We start from the raw sequence: 18,288 nt of genomic DNA on the forward strand, positions 1-18,288 counted from the left end.
GTAGAATGAGACGGACTTCAGTTAGAAACCATTGTTGGAAGAAAAAGTCCACATAGGAGAAAGAAGGGAAAAATAAGTATTTTTAAAATGTCTTGTTGGAGAGCAAGTGGTTCCCAAAACAAAATCGGTAAGCAAACTAATGAATTTAGTATGCTTTTATGATAAGAGCAAATGGCTAAAAACACTATTTGTTAAATACTAAAAGACATAGATGTCAAAGTAATGTGATCTTGCATCTTCTGTTAAAAGAACGATCCTTAGTTTATGGACAAATAGAAGTTAAAAGTAGAGTGTGATTGTGTTGCTGGGTTTGTATCCATTTTTATAACTTCATTATAATTAAACTGATAGCATAGTTTTAACACATAAGAATGTTATATTAAATATGTTCATTTTTCCTAATACATGTGAACAAGGCTGTTTGTTCTTTCAACTGCACCAGGAAATTGTTATGTGGACTCTTAACAATCAGAGATCCACTTACCACTTGGTGAGATAGGAGTCCATTTATAATTTGTTAAAGGGCTAGGGATCTTTCAGTTTTAAAGGCACAGTATGTCTTTTGCAAATTCTCTTGATACATTCTGAAGTGAGATAATGGTAACTCCATTGCTGTGACTTCATAGGAAATCTTGATCTGAAGAAATGACAAGAGTATTTACAAGGCTTCTTGGGGAAATGTGGAATGTTGAGAGAACCTTCCTACAAGAAGTAACATTTGACCTGAATTCTCAAGGGTGAATAGGAGTTTGTGAGGTTTTTTTCATGCAGGAATAAATGCATTTCTATGACAATGGAGTATAAAACACAAGTTGTGTATTGCTAGGAGAATATAAGCTCCATGAAGTTAGGGATTTTAAATTTGTTTTGTTCACTGTTGTATTATAGAACTTGAAATGGTGTCTGACACATATCGGATGCTTAAGGAATATTTGTGGAATGAAGAATGTGACATGAAGTTAAAGAGACTGGTGTAGACTGGATGATGAAGGATTTGGTTGAAAGATAAAAAATTGGTCTTGGTTCTTTAGAGGCCATGGAAAAGTAGGTAGATCATGTGAGTGACCATGGTAGTAGTGGTAGTGAGCCTACAGAGTCATAAAACAAAAGTTAGAAGCCACTAAATGTGGGAAACTTCAGTTTTTGAAAAATGGACAAAGAAATAGGATTTACTACAGGAGTCTGAGAAGAAACAGAGGACTAACTGTTAGACCACTAGAAGCAATTGCTGTCCTGGAAGCCAAGGGAAGAGAGATTCTGGAAGAAATGTGAAGTATTCATTTGACAAATAGGAAGCCATTGTGAACATCAGAGAGAGCATTTTCCATAGCATGATGGGGACACAAACCAGGCAGCTGTAAGTTGAGAGATGCAAGACAAGTAAAAAAAAGCACAGATGTTAAGTACAGCCTATTCCTCCAAGAATACTGGTTGGTCTTAAATAAATTATGAAATAAAGTGGGATATATGTAGGCACATACATGGGCAATATTTCAAGAAAGTTGTCTGAGAAGAAAAGTGAAAGAGCATGGATGGAAGGTAATGCAGAATCAAGAAAACATTTTTAATGTATGAGATAAAGTTCAGGAAGTTTATAGGTTAAGGGCAAGGTGCCCAAAGAAAAAGGAAGTTATAATACCGCCCGTGATAAGAGAATATTGATGAAGCAGTTCCCTGAGTGGACAGGAATGGCTTCTTTCCAGAGCAAGGTAAAGTTGGTGTCTGAATAGAGGACGTACCAGTCTTCCTTTGAATCCAGAGGGAAAGAACAAAGGATGGGTCTCTACAAGCTGGTTTCTAAGGCATAAGGTAGAGGAGCTTAACTATAAGTACTTGGGATGATGGTATTAGATTAGCTTCACTTAATGTGGATCTAATGAATGTATTTAGTATTATGAATGTTTTAATTTTACTTTGATTATTTTAAATACAGAAGTGGGGACTTATGCATCAAATGGCAAGTATTCTATGAAATATTTAGAAGGCCCCCAAACTCATTTCTGGTTGCTGGCATATGTGATTTGGGCATAGGAAAAAAATTCTAGCTAAAATTAACATTTATCTCAAATTTAGAACCATTTAAATGAAATGGATTCCTCTATGCTTCCCTCACTAAATTTCATTCTAAATTTTAATTGAAAGCATCACTTTGGTGCAACTTTTTCCAATTTACCAGTAGAAGATGCTTTGTAACATAAAACTGTTTCTGAATTGAAATACATTATAATGCTCATTAAAACACACTCTCCTGGAAATGTAAAACTGATTTATCTAATGCACTACACAATTCTCCATAAATGTAGCACACATTGTGAAATAACGTTAATTAGGAGGACAGGCAAAACAATATATTTCTTTAAATTTTAGGGCAATTAGCATAACTTTAATTAATATGGCATAATAACTGCAATTATTTTCATTTGCACTTTTGGTAGAATTTATATTTATTATAAGCCTATGGTCATATTCTGCAATTTGAAAAAATGAACATGGCTTTGTATTTTATAGCAAGGTAATGCTGTAGGTGATTTCATTCATTTATTCAACAAGTAAGAGCCTACATGGAGGTGCTGTGATTCAATAGTCTTTGTGGCAAGATTTTCTAAGTTTACCATCTGGAAATCTCTTGCATGTAACTTTAATTGGACTCTGTCCATTTAATTTTCTGCTCTTATACATAAGCAACTAGCACATTGGAGGCAGAGCACATTTAAAAAAAATGTTTATTATTTATTTTTTGAGAGAGAGAGAGAGAGCGTGAGTGAGGGAGGGGTAGAGACAAAGAGGCAGACACAGAAGCCGAAGCAGGTTCCAGGCTCTGAGCTGGCAGCACAGAGCCGGATGCAGTGCTCAAAGCCACGAGCCATGAGATCATGACCTTAGGCTAAGTCGGATTCTTAACTGACTGAGCCACCCAGGCACCCCAAAAGGACATTTTTTTTCTATGACCAGCATAGTTTCCTAAATATAATTTATTACACCATAGTGGCGAGAGTGAGGAATGTGGTCTGTTTTGTTTTTTTTAGTGGGGGGGGGGGACTACTAAGGTTTTAAGATTTATAGAACTTGGGGAATTTGAAACTTTATTGGTAAATTTATTGTATACTGGTCACTATTAGATTTGAGCTTATAACTTTTTTTTAAGTTTTAATGAAAAGACACTAAGATTCTCTTCCTCCACAAAAATAATTTGCATGAATTGACTGAGCATATTTTACATAAGATTACATTTGATCATCTTCCTGTAGCTTCAGAATTGTTGGCTATACATCGTTTCATGTGTCTGTTGGCCATCTGGATGTCCTCTTTAGAGAAGTGTCTGTTCATGTCTTCTGCCCATTTCTTCACTGGGTTGTTTGTTTTTCGGGCGTGTAGTTTGGTGAGTTCCTTATAGATTCTGGATATTAACCCTTTATCTGATAGGTCATTTGCAACTATCTTTTCCCATTCCGTTGGTTGCCTATTAATTTTCTGGGTTGTTTCCTTGGCTGTGTAGAAGCTTTTAATCTTGATGAGGTCCCAACAGTTTATTTTTGCTCTTGATCCCCTTGCTTTTGGGGATGTATCAAGTAAGAAGTTGCTGCGGTGAAGCATCCCTCCTCATCAGGGAAATACAAATCAAAACCACACTGAGATACCACCTCACACCAGTCAGAGTGGCTAAAATGAGCAAATCAGAGAATTCGAGATGCTGGCGAGGATGTGGAGAAACGGGCACCCTCCTACACTGTTGGTGGGAATGTAAACTGGTACAGCCCCTCTGGAAAACAGTGTGGAGGTTCCTCAGGAAACTAACACAGAAATCCCCTATGACCCAGCAATAGCACTGCTAGGAATTTACCCAAGGGATACAGAAATGCTGAGGCATAGGAGCACATGTACCCCAATGTTCATAGCAGCACTCTCCACAATAGCTAAAACATGGAAAGAGCCTAAGTGTCCATCAACAGATGAATGGATCAAGAAGATGTGGTTTATCTATACCATGGAATACTACATGGCAATGAGAAAGAATGAAATCTGGCCATGTGTAGCAACATGGATGGACCTTGAGGATGTTATGCTGAGCGAAATAAGTCAGGCAGAGAAGGACAAATATCATATGTTTGCACGTATAGGAAGATTAGGAGGAACTTGACGGAGGAACAAGGGGGAGAAGAAGGGCGGAAATGGTGGGGGAAAGGGAGAGAGGCAAACCATGAGAGACTCTTGAATGCTGACAAAAACTGAGGACTGATGGATGTGGGGGGGAAGGGGGATGGGCATGGAGGAGGGCACTTTGGGGATGAGCACTGAGTGTTATGTGGAAACTAATTTGACAATAAACTATTTGTAAAAAAAATAAAAATAAAAAAAAATAATAATAATAAAAAAAAGAATTGTTGGCTATAACCATCATCGTTTTTTTCCTTCTTCCCTCTGAAATCTCTTGGTTTTGCTACTGTCAAATTTGGTAAAGGTTAGTAAACTTTTTAGTCTGTGAGCTCAAGGAAATTATCACTGTACTTAGGTTAGATTAGATTAGAAGGGAGCAGGAAGTATGTTTATAAGTTGATGGATGAAAAACAAACTACTCTTTACAACTCCTTTGTCTTGGAGTCCCCAACTAATGAGTGTATATAATGTAATGAATGTAAATAAGCCCACGGTTTAGAAACATTGAGAATGGTAGAAGTTTTAATAACTATGGATATTACAGTTGTTTTCAATTTGCTAATGGGGCGCTGGTGGCCAGAGAACCCAAGTGGCACACTCAAAGTAGCCGTGAAGAATTAAGATCTCATGTTATACTAGAAACCTGGTATTCTTATTCTAGTTAAATGAGTTGTTCATCAACACATGCCAGTAAGCCTCTATATTTTTCCTGGGTGAAGACATTGTATGGCAGGTTTTATAGCCATATAACTGGCATGGTTGATGGATTAATTTGCAGGATCAATCTGTTATTACCTAGCATGTTTAAAGTAAGCTCCGTAAGAACAAGGACTTATTTTGTTTACTGGATATCTCTGTGCTTGGAACTACACCTGGGACATTTCTGAAATGAAGGAAGAGGAAGAAGAAAGACAACTTAGGCAAAATTCTGTACATGACCAGAGAGAAAGGAGGGCCCATGTTACTGTAAAAACCCAGACAGAAGAATATTACTAGAAAAGAATTTTGTCCATTTTTGTACACTCAGCTGTATTATGTGACTCACACACATGCACTTTCCTGATTTGTGTTTTGTGACCATCCTTCTCCTCCTAATGTTACAATATAATAAACTAATTTAACAGGTATACATGCCAAGCTCTGAGGAAAAATAAGAAATAAGACACAGATCTTTCTTTTGAGGGAAATTGGCTACCATTTAAAGAACCAATAGTTATTTTTTAATTGGCATTTCTGTTTATCTCCACTAGAGTAATTATTTACATTTATACTTTTGACTGTGGAAATGTAAATCTAACATGCCTTTTATTTTGCACTTAAGGCATATTCAAATTTGTAAATGGGGTAAATAAAGAATAAATACCAAATCAATAATTAACAGTTATATCTTGTCACATGCAGATCGGATTTACCCTCCATAAGACACTTCTATTCACTCTTCCACTTATATTTAGAAATGGTCGACAGGTAGATCTTTAAATTAAAAAAAAAACAACACTGAAATATTAACCTAACTATCTAACTGATGTGTGTGTGTGTGGGGGGGAAGGTTGGGGTCGTGTGGGGTACTTTCTGGGTTAAAGAGAGTCTGAGGTTTTCAAATTTTTATTTTTATGGTAAAGAATTGAAGAAGTTATTTGTTTCCAAGAAGCTCTTGGATACAAGGGATGGCATCCTCTGCCCCCACCCTTATCAGCACTGAAGTGAGCTCTGAAATGAGCCCTGAAATTAAGAAGTATAATACGTCCTCCTTTTGAACCCTAACACAGGATAACATTTTACTAACTTAGACATGAGAACAAATAGGAATGTTAATTCTTTTGGTGATAAGAAGTTAATCTGATATGAGTTGACTGGCAGAAAGTAAAATAATCTAGTATAATTATGAAAGAGGGAAGTTCACCTTCCTTCTCAGATTATATATAAAATCACAGTACATACAAATAAATGCACTCTATAGGTTCAAATATGAAAGGGGCTTTGTTTCAAAGTGACTAAAACACTGATGTCAACTCCTTTCCAACTGGTTAACTAGATTTAAAAAAAAGAGTGAAAGATTGTATTTTTTTCAATTGTTAAATCCAATGTTAAATTCTTGGCCTATCTTACTCAGCCTTTGACATAATTGTTCACACCTTCCATCTTGAAACATTTTCCTCCATAAGGTTCCCAGAACCCTCCTCTTATTCTTCCTCTTCTTCACAATCATGCTTTCTTAGCCTTTTACTGCCTGTTCTTCCTCTTCTTGATCACCAAAGTTGGAGCTTCTCAGTCCTCAGTATGTTTCTCTCATTTATTTATGCTCACTCCTTGAATGTTCTTATTTAGTCTCTAGTTTTAAATACCCTCCACATGCCAGCCATCACCATTTGCATAGCTGAAATGTATCTCAAGCTTAGCATGTCCCTAACCAGACTCTTGATCTCCCTACAGTCCCCCACAAGCATTTTCATCCATCATACTCATCATATCAGGAAAAAAAGCAATTCTGTTCTTCCAGTTTTTTAGGTCAAAATTTTGCAGTCTTTGATTCCCTTTCCTCTCCTATATCTTGCATCCCATCCATCAGCAAATCTTGCTGTTTTTCCTTTGAAATATATTTAGAATCCCTTTTTTAACCATCTCCACTCCTATTTTCCTTCTCCAATCTCTCTCTTCACTTCTCATTTGGATTGCTGTGAAATTCGACTCATTGTCTGCCTGTTTCCATCCTTGCAGCTACAGTAAGCCTTCTCAACACAGTTTATTCTCAACACAGCAGCTACAGTGACCCTTTTCAAATGTTGTATCTTCTAGCTACTCTGCTCAAACACTCCAAAGGCTTCCCATTTCATGTGAAAGTAAAATCTAATGTAATTTCCATGGCCCATGGCTATATAAGACTTTATATTTTTTGTCTCCCTACAGCATTGATAATCTCTCTGACCTCATCTGCCATTCCATCCCTTCCCCACTCATCCACATGGGCTTCTCTCTTGTTACTTGTCTACATCAAGAATAGCCCTGACTCAGGGCCTTCTGCTTAAAATGTTTTTCCCTGGATATCCTACATAGCTTTCTCCCTCACTCGTCTTTCTCCTTTCCTTGCCTATGTTTCTCAGTTCTTCTTCATTCTTATATCTAACATGAATTTCTTAGTTTATTACCTAATTTTCCCCTAGGAGGCAAGCTTCTTGAGGCAGGAGCTTTAGGAACTTTGTTTTGACTACAGACATTTTTCCAGCAATAAACCAGTGCTGAGCACACAGTAGGTCCTCAACAAATACTTATGAAATAAACAAACAAATGGATGAATAAACCCTACATATCCAAGCAAATCCCATCAAAAATTTTCTTCATAAAATTTTGGGAAGCTGACATAATGTGAAACTGCTATTAGAGTCAGAAGATATAAGATTTGAGCTCTTTCTGCTACTTCTAAGTGGTATTACAACAACTCTACAAGTAATCCTAGCATCCTGTATTTCATACCTTACCAGTCACCTGTGCAACAATTTCCCCATTTAGCATATACTTCATGAGATCCATGGCATTTTCCATGCTTTTTATTGATATTATTCACACCTCTTATATTTGGGGACCATAAATTGTCCATCCCTTTGCCTAGATATACATTCATTGAACTTGGGCCAGTCACTGAATCTTGAGTCTGAGTTTCTTTATTCATGAATGTTGGGTTGAGAAGGAAAATGTGAAGAGAATATATGAATTTAAAAACATGTGCCACTGGCCTGAGTGTTCCTCAAAAGCCTACAATGAATCACATTACAATATCATGTTACAAAAAACATTTCATCTCACAGTTTCACATAATCAGTAGTTATATATCCCTGATGTGGAGTTCAAGGTGCAGATAGGACAAAAGAACTATCAAAAGAAGAGTAGCTACTACATACGTGACAACAAACCATTCCCTTATTGCTGGCACACAGGGATATCATATTTCCCAGCTTCTTATGGTTAATGAGATCTAGAGCTGAGTTCTGGCCAATGGAATGTGGGAGGAAGTGATGTACATCCCTCCCAGGACTGATGCCTAAAGAACTTTATCTGTTACCTTGTTAGAGAGGACCCAGTGGGGGACTTCATGGAGATCTACCAGAGAGGAGATGCCTCATTCCCTGAGTCATCATGTGGAGGAGAGTCACTCAGGAAATCTGCTATTCAGGAAAACATGCATTGGGAACCGTATGAGTGAAAAATAGACTTTTATTTGAAACTTAAGGTCTTATTTGTTAATATAGCAGCCAGTATGCCATGGTTGTTCACCCTCATGGTGTGAATTTATTACTTTGCTTGCTCTGTCATATATACTCTTTTCTGCTGACATTAAGTGGAAAGTTGGATTACATTATAGTGATTGTGGTATATCCACTTTGATTTTTGCATAATCTCTCTGGATAGTGCTCTTTTCAAATAACCAATATTTTTCCTTTTCCAGAGAGAGTCTTATGTCAGATCCATATTAATGGTGAATATTGACTCTCTTTTAATAATTTCTAAAGTCTTTTGTTGTCGTGGTAATGAGTTTTAAAATTATAAATGCTTTTTAAAAAGTATCTTTTATAACTTTAACTAACTAGCTGTATATACATTTCTCCAAACAAGTAGTGACCTGAAATAAATATTAAAATATTTGGTGTGAAAGGGTATGACATATGTAACTTAGTCTTAAGTAGTCCAGAAACACACACACACACACACACACACACGCACGCACACACACACCATTCAGCATACAGGGCAAAATGTTAACAGCAATGTAGATAAATAGTATATGGTGTTCTGAGTACTATACATGTAACTTTTAGATGAATTTGAAACTTTATAAGCAAAAAAATTAGAAAAACAGTTAGCAACATTAAAAATATCAATACTTCTTATACCTTTGCTTTTAATATTTCTCCTGTGCAGTGTAAGACTTGTGATACAATGCTTTGGTTTGATATGGCTTGTGAAAATTTAAAGTGGTAATTCTCTCTATATATACAATTCACTGTGTCCCTAATTTTTATGCTTTGTCCTCAAACACAGATCTGATATAGTGTATGCTGCTTCTCAAATACTCTGAATTCTGTTTGAATGTAAAAGAAAGAGAAGATGTGCATTACTGATACTTGTTAATTATTATACAGTGTGAGCATATGAAGGGGATGTTCTGATCTAGTATAAACATTTGGGATCATGTTTTTCAGAGATAAGAAGGGAAATTTTCAAATACTGATCAGCATGATTAATAGGAATTTCACAAATTAAGTAGGGGACTTTGCTTCATTTTAATATAAATAAGAGTACAATACATGACAAGGATTGATTATAGTAATCACTCTGGAATTGCTTTACTCCAAACATCAAACAACAGCCTCCTTGGGCAGAAAGGATAATGTTTCCCTATACCATACTAGGTTGAGCATCAGCCAACAAATTATTTATAAAATAAACTATATGTTTCTTGAGCCATTAATATAAAAAAGTGATAGCCAAACTAATGAAGAAAATAGCACCACTACAAAATGAGAATAATAGAAATACTCTTAGGTAAAGAGGACATAAAAGACACAATTGGTAAGTATTTGATCCAATTCTATTTAAATACATTTGAAAACATGAATTAAAGAGACGATTTTGTAGGGTAATATAAATGATAAAAACTGAGTCCAGCCAAGATAGAAATTCTAAGATTATTTACTGTAGAAGAATTTGAGAAAGTTGAAAAAGTACCCTGTCCTCCACCAAACCAAACCAAACCAAACCAAACCAAACCAAACCAAACCAAACCAAAGACAGAAGCCAACCCACTAAACCTTGATAATTTCAAGGGTGTATTATATCCTCAAAACATAGATAACTTCAACATTACCTAAATTGTGTTAGAATAGAGATGGATGGAAAGTCGTTGTTATTGATGACACCAGCATCACTTTGATAGCAAAATTTGACAGTAAAAAGCAAGCCAAAACAAAACAAAATCCCAAAAAGAAAACTTTAGATCTATCACATGCATGAATGTTGGTGCTAAATAAATAAATAAATAGATTTTTATTTACTTTGAGAGAGAGTGAGTGAGTTGGGGAGGGGAAGAGAGAAAAAGGATCTCAAACAGGTTCCACACTGCTAGCTCAGAGCCCCGTGTGGTGTTTGAACCCACAAAATGCAAGATCATGATCCAAGTCAAAATCTAGAGTCCAACACTTACCTGACTCAGCCACCCAAGCACCCTAGTGCAAAATTATTTATAAAGAAACAGAATCTACGAGCACATTGTAAGGATAACATAGCTCATTCCAGTAATTAAAGGAATACTAAATGATTTCTTAATTCAACTCATCACAGTAATAAGTCAAAGGGGAAAATACTGATCATCTCTGTAGATGTCTTGTTTAGTTTTTGATAAAGTTCGTTATCCATTTTTGGTAAAATATTCTTAATGAAATGGGAATTGAGGGGATATTTCCTTCTCATGGTAAGTATTAATGTCAATTAAAAGGCCAGTATTGTGTTAACTGTGTAAATGAGACAGCTCCCATTTAAGCCAGGAGTAAGAATTTCCGTAATCCGCATTATTAAACAACAGTATTCATGAAATAACAGTCAGATGTATTAAATGAGATAAATCAGAGGTATGCAAATAGGAAAGGAGAAGGCAAAGTTATTGTTATTTGTAGGTGGTATGATTGTATGCTTCCAAATCCCGTGAAATGAACTAAAAAATATGAGCAATGATAGATAACTCAGTAAAGTAACTAGTTATAATACAGTATTTAAGAATAAAATCTTAGAGGGATAAGAGATATGCAATAAATAAACAAAAAGTGTATTTATGTGGCATTTCATTTCCCTCCTCCAACGAAATGTCAACTCCATGAGAAAAAGAATGTGGTTGGCTTTGTTTATTGCTTTATCTCTAGCGCTAAAAAGTGCCCAGTACATAGTAGGCACTCAAGAAATATTTGTTGAAAGAAAGAATACATCTACAGTGTAGATTTACTCTCTTGTGCAGAGATAGATGTGCAAAGATACATCAATTTTTTTTATAACAGAAAAAGACTAAAAGCAACCAAAATATCCTTTAGTGGATATACAATTCAACATGCTATTAAAAATAATGAGGTGTATTTTTTGAACTGATAGGTGAAACTCTCTAAGAGAAGTTTTTATGTTAAAAAAGGCAAGGGACTAGGCCATAATATAAGTCTCAACACATTGAAAAGGACTGAACTAATACAAAACATGTTCTTCTCCAAGTAAACATTATTTGCGATTAATGGAAAAGAATTGGGAAACCCTAAATGTTTGAAAAATAAACAACACATTTCTAAGTAACGTATGGGTCAAAAAAGAAATTGTCAGGGAAATAAAAAAAAACCTTGAACTAGATAAAAAAGAAAATACAGTATATCAAAATTTATGAAATTAAGATAAAGAACTGCATACAGGGAAGTTTATAGCTTTAATGCTTTTATTAGAAAGAGAGAACTAGAATCATTAATCTAAATTTGAAGACAGAAAGGCAAACTAAACCAATCACAAAGTAAGTAGAGGAGAAGAAATTATAAAGATCAGAGTGGAACACACTGAAATAGAAAATAGAAAAACAATCAATTTAAAAGATGGTTTTTAGGAAGGAATTTTATAAAATTTTGTTAAAAATCTTACGCTAACAAATTTGACAACTTAGGTGAATTGTAAAAATTTCTAGAAATAAATAAATTACCAAAAAGGGATTCAAGGATATTGGAAAATTGGAATAGGCCTAAATCAAGAAAATAAATTTAATTACCAAATAAAAATCTTTCTACAAATAAAACCCCAGCCCAGATGGGTTCACTGGTGAATTCTATCAAACTTCTATGGAAGAATTAATATCAATCCTATACAAACTTTCAGAAAAAAGAGAAGGAACACTTTGCAGCTCATGTTGTAAAGCCAGTATTATCATTATACAAAAGCCAGACAATTACATCACATGAAAAGAAAAGCTACAGAAAATCTCTCCCCAAATAGGCTCAAAATTTCTTTAAAAATATAAGCAAATAAAATTCAGCAACATACCAAAAGAATTATACACAAATGGGATCATCCCAGGAATGCAAAATTAGTTTAAAATTAAAAAATCATGTAATATATGTTATATTAATAGTTATTAATATTATTATTAATAACTCATCTCAATAGTTTCAGGAAAAAAATGTTTTGTTCAAAGTCAAGGTACATTATTAAAATTCTCAACTAACTAAGCATAGAAGGGAACTTCCTCAACCTGATAAAGGGCATATAAAAATCCAATACTTAAAATCATACTTAATGGTGAAAAACTAATGCTTTCCCCCAAAACTGATACTAAGGCAAGGATGTCTGCTCATATTCACTCACATGAAACATCATAACAGAGGTTCTAGCTAGTGTAATAAGGCAAGGTAAAGGAATCAAAGGCATACAAATTGGAAAGAAGGAAATTAAACTTTACCATCAGATGACATAATAATCTCTGTAGGCAGTCTTAATGAAATTTGTAAAAAACCTTCAGAACTAACTAGTGTAACAGGGTTGTAATGTATGAGATCCAAAACAAAAATCAAATGCATTTCTGTATATTAGAGACTGACAATCTGAAAATAACATTAAGAAAACAATTCTAGTCACAATAACACCAAAAAGAATTAAATAGCTAGGAATAAGTTGAACAGAAGAAGTATAAGATCTGTACATTGAAAACTACAAACCACTGCTGAGAAATAAAAGGGGATTCAAATAAATGAAGAGATATAGCATACTTATGAATTGAGAGATTCAGTGTTAGGTCAGCAATTCTTCACAAATTGGTCTATATATTTGGTGTAACCCCAAAATCTCAACAGGCCTTTTATTTAAAAAAAAATACAATTAAAAGGACAATCCTAAAATTTAAATGAAAATGGAATCTAGAATAGTCAAAATAATTGTGAAAAGGGAATAAAAAGTTAAAGGATTCACACACCCTGATTTCAAGACTTAATATAAAGCTAAAGTAATCTAAAAGTATGGCTTAACTATATGGATAAACATATAGAGAATGGAGTCTAGAAATAAACCCCCACATTCATGCTAGTTCATTTTTTTTTTATTAAGGTACCAAATCAACCCAACAAGAGGAATGGATAGTTTTTTTTTTCAACAAATGGTTCTAGTACAATACAATATGCAAATACAACAAAATGCATTTGGACCCTTACCTCACACTATGCACAAATGTGACCTTAAAGTGGTTTATAGATCTAAATGCAAGAGCTGAAACTGTATCTTTTAAAAGAAGCAAGAAAAAGTTTTTGACCCTGGTCAGGCAGAGATTTCAAAGAGATAACACCAAAATGATAATCCGCATAAGAAAATGCTGATAAATTGGGCTTCGTCAAAATTGAAAACTTATGTGCTTCAGAAGGAACCATCAAGAAAATGAAAAGACAAGCCACAGATTGGGAGAAAATATTTACAAACCACATATCTTATGAACGACTTGTAATCAGAACACATAAAGAACTCTACAACTTAATAAGAAGATAAATAGCTCAGTAAATATTCAGATGGACAAACTATTGATTAGTCATGCCATCAAAGAAGATATACGAATGCTAATAAACACATGAAAACATGGCAAACACATAAAAAGATCAGAGAAATGTAAATTAAAATCACAAAAAAGGTATCATTATACAGACATTACAATGACTATAATCAAAGAGATTGACTATACCCACTAAGGACAACAATGGGCAGAAACTGGAAACCTCATACATGGCTAGTTAGAATGTAAAATGGTATAGTCATTTTGGAAAACTTTCTGGCAATTTCTTAACAATTTAAATATATACTTGTCAAATAACCCAGCAGTATCATTCTTAGGTATCTACTCGAGAAAAATGAGAATATATGCACACACAAACACTTATATCTACATGTTCACAGCAGAGCACCTGAATGGCTTAGTCAGTTAAGTGTCTGATGCTTGATTTCAGCTCAGGTCATGATCTCAAAGTTAGTGAGTTCAAGCCCCATGTTGGCCTCTGTGCTGACAGCACGGAGCCTGCTTGGGATTCTCTCTCTCTCTCTCTCTCTCTCTCTCCCCATGCTCCTCTCTCTCTCTCAGAATAAATAGACATTAAAAAATAAATGGTGACAGCAACATTATAAATGTTGAAAACTAAAAACAACTCTTAATGTCCATCCACTTGTGAATGGATTTAAAAAATTATAGATCCACACAATGGAATATGATTCAGTGATAGAAAGAAACAAACTACTCACACATGCACCAGTGTGGGTAAACCACAGCAGCATTATGTTACATAAGAGACTGAGTTTGTAAAAAGTTTACAGAAAGGCAAAACTATATAGAAAGCATTATTAGTTAGTGATTTTCTGGGGCTGAGGAAGCTTGAGATGATATACATTCTAGGGATTACACAACATATCATTTTAGCAAAATGTATTGACATATTCTTAAAGTGGGTGAATTTTATTTTATATAAATTATGCAACAATGGTGTGTGTTAAAAATGAAATATGCCCTATTAACCAAGGTATTTAGAGCAAGACATCTATACTAAACATACTACAGATATTCATGTATGTGCTAGTTATGTATACAAAATTTCAGGAAGTATATATTCAAAAAATATGTTTGCCTCTAAGAAAAGAGCTGAAAGTCTGGCACAGGGAAGAGAATTACTTTTCATTGTATACCCTCTGACACTGTTAAAAAAATTAAACCATGTATATCATTGCTTTAGAAACTAAAAATCCTAGTAGATTATTAAAACAAATAATCGCAGTTCTGATCTCAAGATCTAGGCATGGAAATCTGGTCTTGAAGGTCTATACTTATCTGAATGAGGCTATAAGTGCTTACAGTAGCCTTTAATAAGATAAAAAAAAGTCAGTATTTATGATTTGTACACAAACTTGTTTCTATAAATCATATGCTGGACATACTGCACAGTGATATGTTTTAATATTAAGAACCTGTTACAAAGATTTGCTTTTCAATTGCACGCTATGAAGATACAGCTATTTAATTAAGAATATTGGTTATAATCATACACAAGCAATGGGAGAAATGAAAATACACTGTCAATATTTAATTATAAAGATTCAAGGGCTATTTTGTAACAATGCCTTAGGAAGGTCAAATTTAAGACTTCTGCTATCATAATTTCCCTTTTTAATATAGGAACATAATACTTTGCATATTGTCGCTCAAAAACGCCTAGTATTTGACGTCCATTTTTACACAAGGAATCAATAATGTAAATATTTCCTTGAAGTGGAAACACCTACAGAGAGGGCCAAATAAATCATAAAAGGTGCTTCTTTCAGGCTTTGACTGCTTTCATTTGCATTTCAAACTGACAGGGCTTTCATGCTGTTTTTAGTGCTCTGAATAGACAATCACATATGTTTGCCACATGTGTGTTCTTCATGGATGAGTTCCTTGAAGTGCTGCCCCATCTGACCCACCCTTGCCTTAGCTTTGAACTTCATTTACACTCAACAGACATTTCATGAATACCTACTGTGGGTCATTCAATATGAAGAGCAGGACCATCAAGTTAGGTAGTATTATCATCACAATATAACAGATGAGCCTTCTGAGGATGTTAAGTCCCAGAATTAGTAAATGGAAAACCCGGACTTACCTGGAGCCTTTTCTTTTATACTCTGTTTTCAAGTATCCTCCGTAACTGTAGTCCTTCCTTTCTTTCTCTCCCTAATTTGACTGATAATTAATAGCAAAGTGGTACAGAAATGAAGGAGGGGACTTCTCTAGAAGGTAGAAAGGAGGAAACACCCGGGGCTCGGAGTTCCTATCACGTTCCTCACTGCTCCGATTTCCATACTTCACCTAGAACACCCAGCCCAGAACTCCAGCCCTAACCCTGTTCCATAACTTTCTTTCCAGGCCATGGAGGGCACCAAGAGTAATTATTCCTGTGGTAGTGAAAGAAGTGTCTTAAACATCCCAATTCACAACTCTAAAAAGATTTTTCTGTAGCAACCAGTTTCCAATTGTCCTTATGGGGATTATCAAGTCTATACTTGAACTTGGAAAGGATTGAAATACGTAGCCTAGAATCCTAAGCACAATACAAAATACTGACTTGGTTGGAAGACTCAGGTTTCTTAACTAAGTCAATGGGAAGCCAGCTTGAGATTTCTATAATTGATACATTAGTGAACTTTTGGAATATAACCCAGTCACATTTGGGAATTCAATCTTTACCCTCCAAATTAGTAGGATAGATTTGTAAGAGTGAAAGCACTATTTTTATTGTGTTTAATATAAAATAGGTGAATATATATTCTCAAAATAAAAAAAAAAACCATAGCTTCCTGGACTCTTTTCTCTTTTACCTTTACTTTTTAGAGTGTTCTCATTCAGCTCCAGAGAAACTTCCATTTTTATATTATTGTAAAGGCTCTACTATTTTACCTGCACATTTTGTTGCTGAGTCAGTGTTATCTTACCTCCTCGATGGATAATCAAAGAAGTCTCGCTTCCAATGGGACAGTCCTTAAGTATATCCACTACTTCTGTATGGCTCAGGTTCTGTACATTCTGCTGGTTGATCTCAACAATGAGGTCGCCTTCACACAGGCCAGGGCATCCCTGAATGTCAAGTATTTGTTTCACCCGCTGTCCTGTAGGACTGTCAGCAATAGTGAAGCCAAAGCCCTGGGCACCTTTCACAATGGTTAAGGTCATAAGTTCAGCTTGGGTGGCCCCAGATGAAGCCATAGACACATTGTCATCATGGACGGGTGGTGGATACGTGCCATCTAGTTGACCATCAGCTGGCATGGAGTGCAAAGAATGAGGTGGCCGATCTGTTATATCTGGAACCGACTGTGAGGTCCGAGAAATGTATTCCAAATACGTTTCATAGTTATGTCTTCCATTGACCATCACTGGAGGTGGCCTCTCCATTATTGCAAGGGGTGGCACCATGCTGTTAGCAGGATCTTCAGGATCAAAGGGCAAAGGGTAGCCACGACACAACACCAGGTTGACACTTTGACCGATAGGAACAGACTGGAAAAGTTTGACTACATCTGCATGAGTGTGTCCAAGGACACAAACTTCATTAATATAGACAATGACATCACCTGCAAGGAAAAAAGAAAGAGATTGACAACATGAGGTAAGTTCAATTAGAGTTGACATAGAGAAATGGAATTATTTATGAGACTAGTAAAAGAAGCACTGTGTTTCTCAGTAAGCAGTGAGAAAATCAATTAGAATAGTATTTAAATTCACTGTAGGTGACTCAAGGTTACAACAAATACAATAATCAAATGATGAAAAAAATGCTCTTTGGTTATTCTTGGAGTTCAGAAACAGCTTTGTATTCAGAAAGAAAGGCTCAGGAAGAAAAGTTGAGATGAATTTGTACCTTGAGGAAGCACACATTCTGTGCTTTTTTTCATCTTCATTTCCATCTTCAGTGCAATTCAGTTAATAGAGTTTTCAAACTATTGAGAAGTGGTAGTCATAAGTTTTGGATGAAAAAGAAAGCCCCAGTATTTATTTATATAGTTGTGTGTGTATATACATATATACCCAGAAATGTGGCCAGAAATGTGGACCACTATTAATATTACTATTGCTAAAAAAGGACGGAGGGGATTTTGGATCCTGGGTTTCAAACAGGAGGCTGCCATAGGCTCATTCTCTGGTCTTAGATTAATTATATTTCTGTAGATCATTTTTAAAAAGGCATTTATCCTCTCTTCCCAGTGAACTACCATAGAGTTACTTAAGTCCACAGGTTAGAAGTTAACTTTAGGATATTCAAAATGGCCTAAATGTTAATTATACGTTATAATGAGTAATGAATTCATTATAATTCATAACTCTGAAAAACAATATTTCTTCATTAAATGAAGAAAAACATGCTTGTCTGAGATAATTGTTTAAATTTTCAATTTTGTATGAATAACAGTTTTATATTTAGAGAAATGTTCTATTATGGATTGATATTGTCCTTAAAAACCATAATACTTGAGAACTGAACTTGCAAATTGAGACTATGCCTGACTATGCTGAGGAGTATATGAGGGATAAAAAGGCATGTTTTAACAGACTCTCAAATGAGTAAC

The 18,288-nt window shown here is 35.0% G+C and overlaps 1 protein-coding gene across 1 annotated transcript in view; it reads right to left on the reverse strand.

The window, feature by feature from the left end:
* The window catches only part of MAGI2 (membrane associated guanylate kinase, WW and PDZ domain containing 2), a 1,134,938-nt gene that overhangs the window by 234,111 nt on the left and 882,539 nt on the right, over positions 1-18,288 (reverse strand). Inside the window, exon 10 of the mRNA XM_039239084.1 lies at positions 16,657-17,295. Coding sequence (XP_039095015.1) covers positions 16,657-17,295 — 639 coding nt within the window. The remainder of the gene's footprint in view (positions 1-16,656; positions 17,296-18,288) is intronic.

This window comes from Hyaena hyaena, unplaced genomic scaffold (genome assembly GCF_003009895.1).
Source record: "Hyaena hyaena isolate Hyena2069 unplaced genomic scaffold, ASM300989v1 scaffold_152, whole genome shotgun sequence".
In the NCBI taxonomy this organism is placed as follows: Eukaryota; Metazoa; Chordata; class Mammalia; order Carnivora; family Hyaenidae; genus Hyaena; species Hyaena hyaena.